We start from the raw sequence: 12,227 nt of genomic DNA, 5'->3' as shown, positions 1-12,227 counted from the left end.
ATGGCATAATTTGTGGAGCTTATGACCCCATGGATCAAAATATTTGCTGCATAATTTAAAGCAGTGTTTTAAAAATTATTTTTAAATTAATTTTTAATCATTTCTCTTACTAATATTTCTGAAAACTAAAATATAAGCAAATAAAAAGGAGATGAAAAAAATGCGGTCAAGAAATGTGTCACTTTTTTCAATACGCAGTCATTGCTTTTTTCCAATGCCACTCTTTTTTCATAAGGTATTTTCATTTGTTAAAAAATAGCCGCTCCAATAAAAAGATTCTAAATTTTCCTTCTCCTTTAGGGACAACATGGGGACATGGGGTAAACCAACAATTGGTTCAAAAGAGAATTACTTGGCGCTGAGCTGGCGTTGAACTCCTTACGTTACCCTGGTAGGCTGGTACTATGTTTTTTTAGAGTAATTAAATCTTTAAACCGTTGCAAATTTCGAAGGCTCTCCGATGTTCGTTTTGCATTTCATAGCTGATTTGATTTTCTTAAACTGGAATTCGTACAGCGCAGCCTTTCGAGATCTTCAACAGGTGGTTCATTTCCTCTATTTGCGAAAAAAAAGTGAGTTCAAGGCTTTGAGATCATGCTTTAGGTTTATAACGTTAAAATTTTTACTCTGAAGAACTTGTTATGTGTTCTCTGAGATTTTTGCTTGGCTGCGTGTTTCTATTCTGTAATCTTTTATTATTTGCTCAAATTGTGCGTATACTGAAGTTTATTTTAAATAAATTGAAAGTTAGATGGATCCTGAAATTTAAGAATGAAATGACAGTGTGTTAACGTATTCATAATCGAACAGATATAACAATGGACGGGGTACATTATGGTATTTTTGGGGGAAATTTTTAAGAATGCCCATAAATGACGTGCTTGTGCATGGAATTTTGATTTATTTCCATAAAATATCTACCCTTACATATTAGTGACATCACGTTATGCTTGTTTGCTTTCAGACTTATATATATATATATATATATAAAATTTCTACTAGAAGCTCAAGTAGTGAACTGATGTGGTAAGTGGTGAAAATTTATGGGCTATTTTTGCAATCGGCATGTCTTTGTACTATCTTGGACACTTCTAAGTTTATCTCAGGTAAATTCAAGGATAGAGGAACCTTGAAATTCAGGGATGACATGATGGTATGGTAATGCATTTTCAAGAGAATTATAATACACTGCACGGTTAAAAAAATACATGGCACGCTTTAATTTTTTTTCCAAAAATACCATTAAAACTATAAGCGAAATGTTTGTGGTTTGAATGTAAAATGAGACTTGTTCTTCGTAAGGCCAAGCTTAAATATTCAAGGCGCCATCTAATATATATATATATTGATAAGTGATAATTTTATTGATATTAAAATAAAGCTTTTACATAATTCAAATAAGAGGCCTTAAGCCTTGATCATCCTTTGCACTCCCATACACACAGACTACCACCACATCATTTACTCATTGACACATCAGTAGAACCACACTACACACTACATAGAAACAAGGGAAAAGACATAGCCCTACTACACAAAATGGGCATGTAGGCTAGAGACATCAACTGCCAGTTTATTTTGCCTTGAAACCCCACTTTGCCAACATCTCTCTAGTCTCACTGACCATGATCCTGTCAATGGTCTCCACCTTGGTCTACTTCTTCCCAGCACGGGCTGAGGCACCTCTTGAGGAATCTCCGCTGCAATCCTGTTCTAGAACCTTGCTTGGTGTTTGTTTTCGCTTCCACTTCCTTTCCTTTGCCAACTGCTGCTGATCAGCCTCCCATTGGTTCATGTATGCCAACAGCTTCGTCCAGGTCGTCTTGGCTTCTCCCACTCACTGGACTATCAGAGTTGAAGTTCCAAACATGAGGAAGGTTTGAAAGCCTTCCCTTGCACTTTCAATACGGTGCCATTTACCTTCATTAGTGTGAAAACCCACTTCAATTTCTGCCATTTGCAGCCATCACATCACTCCCAAACACCACTTGGGTTCAATGCAAAGTTCCACCTTTCACAGAGCTTCCTCCTTGGTTTGGGATAACAGGAAAGCCCACGCGCAAAAGAGTGAAGAGATGTCCACATTTGTGAATGGACAGAAATCTCCCACAATATACTCCTCACCTAACAGTTTTTTCACAATCTCAATGAACTCGTCCTCATCGAGCCTAAAAACCTCTCCTAATCTGCGTGGCGTGATCTTTGATCAGAATCTAAGTGTCTACTTCTTCTTGGGAGTTTCCTTAAAGAAATTTGCCTCTACAGTTCTCTCTACAACTAATCCTGCATGCAAGCTCTACCAAAAAAAGTACTCAGCAACTAATTCCGCATGCAAGCTATGCCAAAAAAGCAAAATTATTTCATTTAATATAGCTGTTGCATCTAGAGAGTTCTGCTACACACCACTCAAAGTCATGAAAGCCTTAGTACTTCATTCCACCATCTTTCTCTACTAGCCAAGTAACTCACGTGGCCCGCCCCAACCATCCTCCATTATTGCTAAATCATCCCAAATAAACATGGGTTTTGCATAGGCAAATGGGAGAAATCTTCCACCATCTCTATTTTGCCCATCATCCTAACTCCCACATTTGCCAGGTTATGCACAATTTAATTCCCATTTCGTAGTGTGTGAGACACTTTATAATCTTCGAAGCTTACTAGTAGCCATCTAATATTTGTTAACTAAAAGTGATACTTGGATCAATGCTATATGCAAATGCATTCATGAGATTGCAAATTGAATACACTTTAAAAAAGTCTCTGCTTGTACAACGTACAACTAACCGAGTGCGGCCTAATCGGAAAATTTTATGGGCTATTCTTTTTGAGTTGGTGGAATTTTCATGGGAGACTGATAAACCATATTCTGTTTAGCTAATTTTGAAAAAGAAAATAACATTGACAATTATTAGCCAAGTTTTTAAGCTCTCTATGGATGGTGTAGGATTAGCATAACAAACATTGTAGTTTAACCTTAGAAATCTGGTTAAGCCTTGAGCTTAAGATCTGATACTACCACATGCTTAGCCAAAACAAACAGGCTTGAATTATCAAAAAAAACCTTGTTAACTATCAAAGCTTGGAGAGGTAAAATTTGAACAATATAAATAATGCAAGACATGGTTTGTGCTCCGACTTGGCATGGATTTGGTAGACCAAACTTTCTCACTCAGTGAAAACTGGCCAATTTAATGAAAAATATATGTATTAAAAACAACGGTTATCAGGAGACGGGTACTTGAGGACTCTATAGACTAGTACTAGAATAGCTAAGGCTAATTTTCAAATAGAGGAGATGGGGTACTTGGAGACGTCATTTTTTATTACAAGTTAATAATTTCTAGAAATTATAATGACATATAACTTTGAAAGCAAGAAAAATGCTTAATTTTAACATTAAATTAAAATTTAAAATACACCATGTCAAATGTCTTTATGTCAAAGATTTCAAAGCTCACATTACATATATAAGATTATCATCACATATTGAATTTCAAAAATATGGATAATTTGATGCTCTGATACACAAACCAAGAAATCAGAAATTTATCATCTACTCTTCTACATTTTGATAATCTATGTCAAGGTCCTCCAATATGATTATCTCTAGATACTCGTCACACTCAAAGTCAGGTTCCTTTGATGGTAGTAGAATTGAAGGTAATTCATTAAGGTCACCTGGTTTAACTCCTTCATCCACCAAATTCTGATTATTCTTCATTAGTACTTCTACAATCAAGTACCTCTCTAAATGCTGCATTGCAATTGCTTTGATTAGATGGCAGGATAACATTATACTCCATCAACAAATCATTAAAAACATCCATACCTTAAAAGACTTATCAATAGTTGTTCATTTAGGAAACTCCAAATCAGCTTATCATTCAATCTCAGCACTATGGTGGAGATTCATGTACTCCTCTTCACATGCAGATCCACTTGAAAAAATAGCTTCGTCCCTATTCGTAGAAGCAACATAGCCTTCAATATTTGATTCTCCTTTTTGTGTTTAATTGCAAACTCCTGAATAGATGGCATGAAAGCACTATGCACAAACAAAGAATCATGAAAATAATTCTTACCTCCAATTTTGGATCCATAGTTATTGTCAAATTGTTTGCCAATAGTTACTGTTTGAATTTTTCAGCAGGTTCAAGATTAGCATGCCCCTCTACTAAAGCATCTAGAAGAGCTATTTGACAATGTTCTTGTTTGGTTACGTTCACACCATTACTAAAGAAGTTCATGAACTCATCAGACTTTGACTCATCATATTCTTGACAACTCAAGTACTCATTCCTTCTTGTTCTATCTTCTCTTATTTGATTCTTCCTCTAACAACTTTTCTTCCTTATCTTTGCATAGGTGGCTAGGCTCCCAAGTTTCTTTGCATAAGAAGCAAGGCTTTTCTTTCTTTAAGACAGAAGAAAAAATCTATGGAGGGCAAAGGACAATTGATCCAGAAAGATGAATCGCGTTGATTAGAAAAACATCCTGAATTTCTAAATAATGATACAATGAGTGCTTATAAAAGTATTCTTAAAGCTAAATTAAGCAACCCTATGGAAATCCTATGCGAAGATAGGACTAAGTCATGTCATTTGTCATTATAAGACTTGAAGCACCAAAATAAACATGACCTTAGTAAGCTTGAGTCCTAGAGTACAAAATTACTCTAACACCATCTGATGCTTTTCTTTTAGGCACCACATTTCAGTTTGATTTTAATCTTGAATATTGTATGCCCTCTAGGATCTGGGTGACCCAAAATTTAAAAGGAAGTTCATTCGTATCTCATTTTCATTTGTAATATTTTCAAAATAGTCTAGGATAGTTCTTACCACAGATGGACTAATCACCGAGTCCTAATTTTTTGCCGACTTTTTCCGCCGGGCGAGAATTTAGAGAATTTCTCACAAGAAAAAAAATGCAGAGTTTCTGGGAAAAATTGGTGAGTTTTTCCAAAACTTTGTGATTTTTTTAAAAACTCTTCTGCACCTGTCCTATGTTAAAATGCAAAAAATGGCATTGGTCATTGTTGTTTGTTTGCAGCAATTTGGTTTGTGAGTGGAGGAGAAAAAGAGGCCAAGCCCTTGCCAAGTGATTGCGAAGGATTGGAGGTGGATTTGAGTGAAGGCACAGTCACGCCCAGCTCAGCATTCTACTTCTAGGATTGGACCCCCTCGTTTCTCTCCCTTATTTGTTAGTAGAGCTGGGAAGAGAAAGATGTTATTGTAAGATGTATTTACTTTTAGTTTAATAGAAACTATTTACTATTTTGCTCCCAGCCATCAGCATTCCACTTGAGAATGTGATTTTGTTCTGATTTTGCATCTATATATATTTGAACTTAGCTTATTTCTTTTTTGTTCTTATTAAATTTTTTTTTATCAATAAATGGCTGAAGCCTTGTATTATAATTTAGTAAAAATAAAAAATTACATGGATTCTCCGTTCAAACGAGCACTGGTAGGAAAGAATGGAGCAAGAAAATCTTCAGTCTTGCCCAGGACCGAAGCCGTATATTATACAGATTAAAAGGGACATACCCCAGTTTACATCATCTCGTTTAATTTACATACAAGTATTTTTAATCAAAATACTTTTTTGAGAATATGAGAAACAAGGAAACTCTACACCATAGCTGCATTTTTTGCTTTCTAGATTTCAAGATTAGGCTGGAAGCTGCATCCAAAACACTACTAATTTCCACATAAGGTTAGAAGTCAGCTTATAAAACTATATAAATAAACAAGTCTATAATTTCCATACTTTCTAATGTTTAAAAGTACTCTATACTTCTAAGTATTAAGTGATCTGACATGTCTTTTAAAGATAGCCTTCTCCATTATAATTTACAAGTTCCTATCTTTTGTTGGACTAAGGGTTTGCTTCCTTAATAAAGATGCTTTTGCCCATTCTGAGATGATGCATATCAGCTCATGATGATAGTACTTGATCAAGATCAGATGGGGAATGATAAGACATAATTTCCTTTTTTCCTCTAATTTGTTTGGAATCATTTGCCAATATTGTTTAACATCTACTGTTGCAGAAATTATCACTTCTGCTTCTTGACCCTTTGTTTACTAACTCTGAAATTAGTTTAGCTACTTCTCGCTTGATGTTTATATTTGATGGTATACCATTCTTGAAATGACCCTTACTATAAAGGTTACTAAAAACCCAACACTGTACTGTGGCAATTAGTCAAATAGTTTGCAAACAAGCTCTGAAACTACTGTAATAATCCTATCTTAAAGAGCTACTTAATTATACCAAAAACTGCTCTTCGACAATTTGTCAAACACCTTTAAGCCAACTTTATTTGCTAATAAGAACTAGCAAATATTTACAATTGCAGATGTACCATGCTTTAATCTTGTTAATTAGATGAACCTAGCAAAGAGGAGAATCAATATTGAGTCTTCAATTGCTGAAACTGGTCTCCTAGCGCAAGCTTGCATTTCCTCTGACTTCCCAATATTGAAATACTGATCAGACTTTGCTCTCTGCTTCAGCTCCTAGGATTTGCTCACGGGGAATCCAACCATCACTGTTCATCAAATCCAACCAGTGGCCCATGATATCTAAACATATCTGTATGTCCCAATGACAAATCAAAAGTTGATGAAATCCTTCTTCCCACAAAAGCCCCATGGAAAGGAAGAACGACCAGGAACAACAATATAAAGCGCTGACGGCCAATGCAATATTACTACCAAATATACCCTATCTGAAATCGTAGACTGATACCACCAATTTACTACCACTCTTTCTAGTGTTGGTGCCGATACTAGGATCGGGTCGAGCTCTGGAAACGTTCAAGCAAATTGACCTGCAGTTTATACTCCGCCAGGTCTCCGATGTGCGCTCATTCCTTGATTGGGTGATTCAAGCTGTGATCTGCGGTTTATTTTTCTTATTGCCTATACTCCGCGGAAGGTTTCGTATCCCAATTCTGGTGACTGCAATCTTAGACTGAGATCTCTCCTCTGAATCATGCGATAACCCTCATCTTCATTCCGCCCAGTCACCTTACCTCTGTCTTCTCTTACCCGCCTGATCAATATACGGAAGTGCTGGATTGTGACCTGTGAAATTTTATCTAATTTTCCATGCTCCACGAAAATGATCTCAATGGTATTCGGCAACGCTGCTGGACGGGAAAGATAATTCTGAAATTCGTTCTTCTACCCTTGATCGATTCTCACTACGAGCTTCTATACTGAAGATATCCCTTTCTCTTCTTGCCAACAGATCCTGGTAAAATATGAACTTCAAACCTTGCAAAAAGCTTAAATCTTCGAATAACAATTCTCAGAGTGATCCTCCAAATTTGGCCTTAGGCCACAAATTCTGCCCCGATGAAATGACTGTAATGTCACCTCCAATCTGCAATAATTCAGATGATATTTCACACCCTCAAAATTGCGTACCTATTGAGAGTTTTCGTTCTCAATGGCCAATTGTGACAATTGCAGAAACCCTAGGTTCCACAATGCACCTGTGATTGAATCACAATCTGAAATCAAAAGAGAGATAAACAACTGCTTGATTCGAATGGAGCCCTGGGGTGCCTATTTATTCTTCTCTCCATCTTCTCCAGAGACTTCTAGAACATTTTTGATTTTATCTATTAAGTGACTTTATAAAATATTTAATAATTCAAGTCACTTTATTAAATTAATTAAATACAAAGTTACCTTTTAATTTTTATTTATTTGATAACTTTATAAATAATTAACTTAATATCACTTATTTAATTAAAATAATTAATTAGTCGTCCTTATAAAATATTCATTATTTTGGACAACCAAATTAATTAAATTAATTAAATCGAACTGTCACCAAAAAATGGGGACATGACAATTCTACTTTATATCTTATTAAAAAAGATTTCTTGAGACTTGCTAACTATCCGATGCTTTGTTTAACCGTTTGGATTTATCTTTAGCATAAAGTCAAAGCTAATTCTGCTAATAAGAATGAGATTTACATTATTCAATTTGATTAAGACGTCTATCTAATTTCTGGTTAAATTACTTCTAATTATAGATTAAGAGATTTTCACCGTAAACACCCTTATTTGCTAGCTGATCTGCCTCTTTATTACCTTCTTGGAATATATGTAGAGTCTGAAAATCTTCGAAGAGATCCAAGAGATTAAGCACTTCTTCCATTTTCGAATTTAAAACCCAATTTGGTGTCCCCCTTTTACTAATGGCATTTAAGACAATCTGTGAATCTCCTTCAATAATGAGTTTTGAGATACTAAGATTTAAGCACATTTGTAGACCTTCTTGAAGGGCTTCTAGTTCAGCGAGATTGTTAGTGGTTGATCTTATAAATTTACCCCTTTTCACTATCCAGTTGCCAGAATCATTATTAATGATGCATCCTATTTCCGCGGTACCAGGATTGCCTCTTGAGGCTCCATCAAAATTTAGTTTGGTCCAACCACTGGGTGGTGAAATCCATCTACATTTTTCCCTTGCCTCTTTATTCTTTTTTTAATACATAAGTGGGGGATTAATTACGTTTTTCCAATTTTTTTTCATTAGACCATCCCATTTTGAAAATGATCCTTCCTCTTTTTGGGTTTTCCTAAGGTGAGAGTTTAAGGTTTCACCGATACAGGCCTCAATTTTATTAATAATCTCACCTGCAGACATAACTTGATCATGAAATATTCTTTTGTTCTTTTCTTTCCAAACTTCCCAAACAAGGATAGATAGGCAAATATTCCATAGTTTTCTATATATACAATTACTACTATCAGTTGGCCAGCCCCTAAGGAGATCATCCAACGATTCTGGCAAAGGAGCCGTCTAGCCCAGCATTTGTTTTAGCCAATCCCAACAGTATCGTGTATATGGATGTTTATATAAGAGATGATCAAAATTTTCACTGTCTTGCTTACATAGCACACATCTTGATGGTCCCTCAATGCCCATCTTCCTAAGTCTGTTCGCTGTTAAAATCCTCTTCTAGGAGGCAATTGTTTTCATTAATTAACTCATTGGAATCATCTTGTATTGAATTATGTAAAATAAATGCATTTCTAATTAAATTCAAGCTGTTTTTCATGTACCTGAGATTTTTGCCTAATTTTTGAAAAAACTGGCCAAATTTTTCCTGATTTTGTTTTTTGGGCTTGGTGAGTTTTTACCAAGTGAGAATTTTCCATCTATGGTTCTTATAGTGGCAAAAAAAGCCGGTGATCTTGACCACATGATGTGAAGCGAATCCTTGTTGCAGATTCTTTAGTTGAATAACATTCTTTTAGCAGATGAATATTTGTCACCATCACTTTCATGTCAGTTTGGAAGCTAACATTTGATTCAAAAATACATTTTATATTCTTCCAAGTGAAAGAGTTCACATCCATTGAATTTTTCGTGGTTATTTATCAATTGCAACAGTTGTCTGTCAATATTCAATGACTACAAACCAATTTTAAGCAGCATTATATATGAGCTTTGATTTCACTTTCTTGTGAATCATGGATTAAGAATTGGGAGAGAAGCTTTTTAGTATTGGGTGACCAGAAAGTGGAAAGGAAGCTCATTTGTATTCTGTTTTCAATTGCAATATGTTAAAAAAATTAAAGGGTGACTACTACAGTGGTGTCAAAGCCAGCGATCTTGCCAGCTTGTTGGGAAGCTAATCCTTGTTGCAATTTTTTCAATTGTATAACACTGTTTGAGCAGTTGAATGTTTGGGACTAGCAATTGCATGTTAGTTTGCAAGCTAACACTTGATGCAAATATCCAGTGAAAGAATTTTATCCATATAATGTTAGTGGTTATTCATTAGTTTCAACAACTGCTTGACATATTCAGTGACTACAGATCAATTCTCAGCGTTGTCATATCCAAGCTTTGATTCCAGTTTCCTCTGAATCATGGATTTAGAAATGGGAGAGAATCTTTTAGTGCAGGAAGGAAACTTGAATATTTGCTTCCTACCCAATGGTTTTTTACGCTGTATTTTAGCTGCATTCAAGAGCGGTTTATCAATGATAGATCAAATTGATATTATGGATATGCAAATTGTTGTGGCTTTGGTTGTGAATCTGTTGATTAGACCCGTGCTTATGAGATAACTAGATGAATCTTGTGAATCTGTTGAACTCAGAACAATTACCACTCCTGAAGTTCCAGACAATTATGACATAATGAATGAAGTATTCAGCATGAGCAGACTATAGAGAGTTTCCACAGTTTGGATGATCCTAGACATCTTTGTTTTGTCAAGAGTGAGAATTCTAGGAACAGTTTCTAAGATTGGAGCTTGTGTGGTGATGCTTGATCATGATTGTGATGATTTAATACTCCACTTGATTTTGACCATGATGATTTAAAACTCGAATGTTCAAATATACCTTTGCTTTTGTCAAAAATGTTGATGCTGACAACATTGTAGCAACCAAGGAGCTTTGAGTTGGAAGGAGGTTTGAATACCTAAACTCATTTGCAAGGCCAATTGTTTCTGGTGGATCACAGCTCATATTAAGATCCTCGCGGTAGACAGCTTGAACAAAAAAGGGTTTCAATTCATAAACAAATGCTCTCTACATTAAAAGAGAAGTGAAAGCATTGATCATATGCTCTTAAATTGACCTTTGCTGAAGCTTGGTCAATGGTTATGCCTCTTGCTTTGGTCAATTGGTTCTTCCCGGTCTTCTTTCTCAGTTTATGGGCTCATGGAAACTCTGCCCATTTAAAAATGTTATTAGAGAACTTTGGAAACAAATTCCTCCTATGGTCTCTTGGGGTCTGTGGAATGAGAGCAATAACAAATTGTTTAGAGAGACTTTTATAACAAGCTTGAAGGGTCTTTAAGATTATTAAACATCAGATAACTGAGAATATTAGTGCTGTTTCTTTTGGGACCTTCAAAGACACCCCTACCTTGCAGGAAAACATGATTAAACAAATTTGGTGTCCAAACCAAAACATGACTAATATCAATTGGAACAGGAAGTTAAAAATGTTGAATACTCAATAGAGTCCTCCAAATTGTGGATGGATGAAATACAATTTTGATGGTTGTTCCAAGGGCAACCACGGTCAATCTGGTGCTGGTGCTATTCTAAGAGACCATAAAGGGAGGCTTATTGAGTGTACGGCTATGTATTTTACTATTTAGGAACCAAATCTATTAACTTCGCTAAAGACATTGCTGCTTGGAAGGGTATAAGCTTGCTTAAGAATTAGGATTTAGTAAGATTGTTGTTAAGGGGATTCAAAGCTGATACTGGAAAATCCTAAAAGAATAAATTATAGGTCCTTAGGGGATCATATTCCTATTGAGAGATAGCAAAAAAAACCTTCAATGAATTTTCTAAATTTAAAAGGCAGCAAATTTACCGGGAAGGAAATTAGGCTGCAGACTTTATTGCAAATGAGGGTCTTAAGATTCAAATATGGAGCCATTGGAGGAAATTTTCTGTCCTGCCAAAAATTAAAAAAATATTTTTCAAATGAAGTGGGGTCATCATTCTTTCAAAATTAAAATTACCTCTATCCACATGATCAGGATAGGTGTACTATTGCGATGACTTGGCTTTGTGAATATATCTATGTTTGCTGATGTGTAGCAGTGAGGTTAATTGGTTTAAGTGGATTATGAAGAGTGTTTATGGTGATGTAAGGCTGTCAGCCCATTGGACTGTCGTTGGTGTTTCTGTAGCCGACGGGGTGATTGTCGTCGATGTTTCTAGCCGACGGGTAAATAGTTTGTAATGGACATAATGTTTGTGGCCGACGGACTCCTTCGGGAAGGTTTAGCGGATAGTATTTATATCCCATCTGGGATCATTGTAAATCATCTTTTTTCATCATTCATTCATCATTCATCTTATGAAGCATAATGTAATGTCTAGCATATGCGAATATAATTCTGCTATTCTGTTCCATTGTTTGTATGCGTTGATTTCTTTACTAGTACGGTAAACATTTGGCGCCGTTGCCTTATGAACCTAAAAGGTGGGAGGAATGAAGATTAATGCCAAATCAGCTTAATAAGGATTGAAATAAGGTCAAGGGAAAAGATGGAATCTGTACTGCGCAAGAGAATTTAATTCTGGCACAGCAAGCCGAACGTCGACGGAGATTTCAGAAGAGTGCTGACGGAAACCGGAGCACGAAAGATTTGTTGGAGGAAACTCGGTAGCGGGTGGAATTGGTGGAAGAAGCACAGGAGGAGTTTTTGAATTT

The 12,227-nt window shown here is 35.8% G+C and overlaps 1 protein-coding gene across 7 annotated transcripts in view; it reads left to right on the top strand.

The window, feature by feature from the left end:
- The first annotated feature begins 297 nt into the window (after window positions 1–297).
- Window positions 298–12,227, top strand: part of LOC149570122 (long chain acyl-CoA synthetase 9, chloroplastic-like) — a 185,467-nt gene continuing 173,537 nt past the window's right edge. Inside the window, exons 1-2 of one of the 7 annotated variants that reach the window (XM_089822782.1) lie at window positions 298–391; window positions 517–572. Coding sequence is in view for 2 of the 7 variants with exons in the window: in XM_089822781.1 (XP_089678907.1) it covers window positions 461–572 (112 nt within the window). In the remaining 5 variants the exon portion in view is untranslated. Of the gene's footprint in view, window positions 392–418; window positions 573–12,227 lie in introns of those variants that run through there. The other 6 variants (XM_089822785.1, XM_089822783.1, XM_089822781.1 and 3 more) reach the window with 6 other exon arrangements.

Source organism: Cupressus sempervirens, chromosome 3 (genome assembly GCF_028749045.1).
Source record: "Cupressus sempervirens isolate cs-2001-9-10 chromosome 3, ASM2874904v1, whole genome shotgun sequence".
NCBI lineage: Eukaryota > Viridiplantae > Streptophyta > Pinopsida > Cupressales > Cupressaceae > Cupressus > Cupressus sempervirens.
Note: the sequence above shows the minus strand (reverse complement) of the source record. Positions and strands in the feature narration are given on the sequence as shown.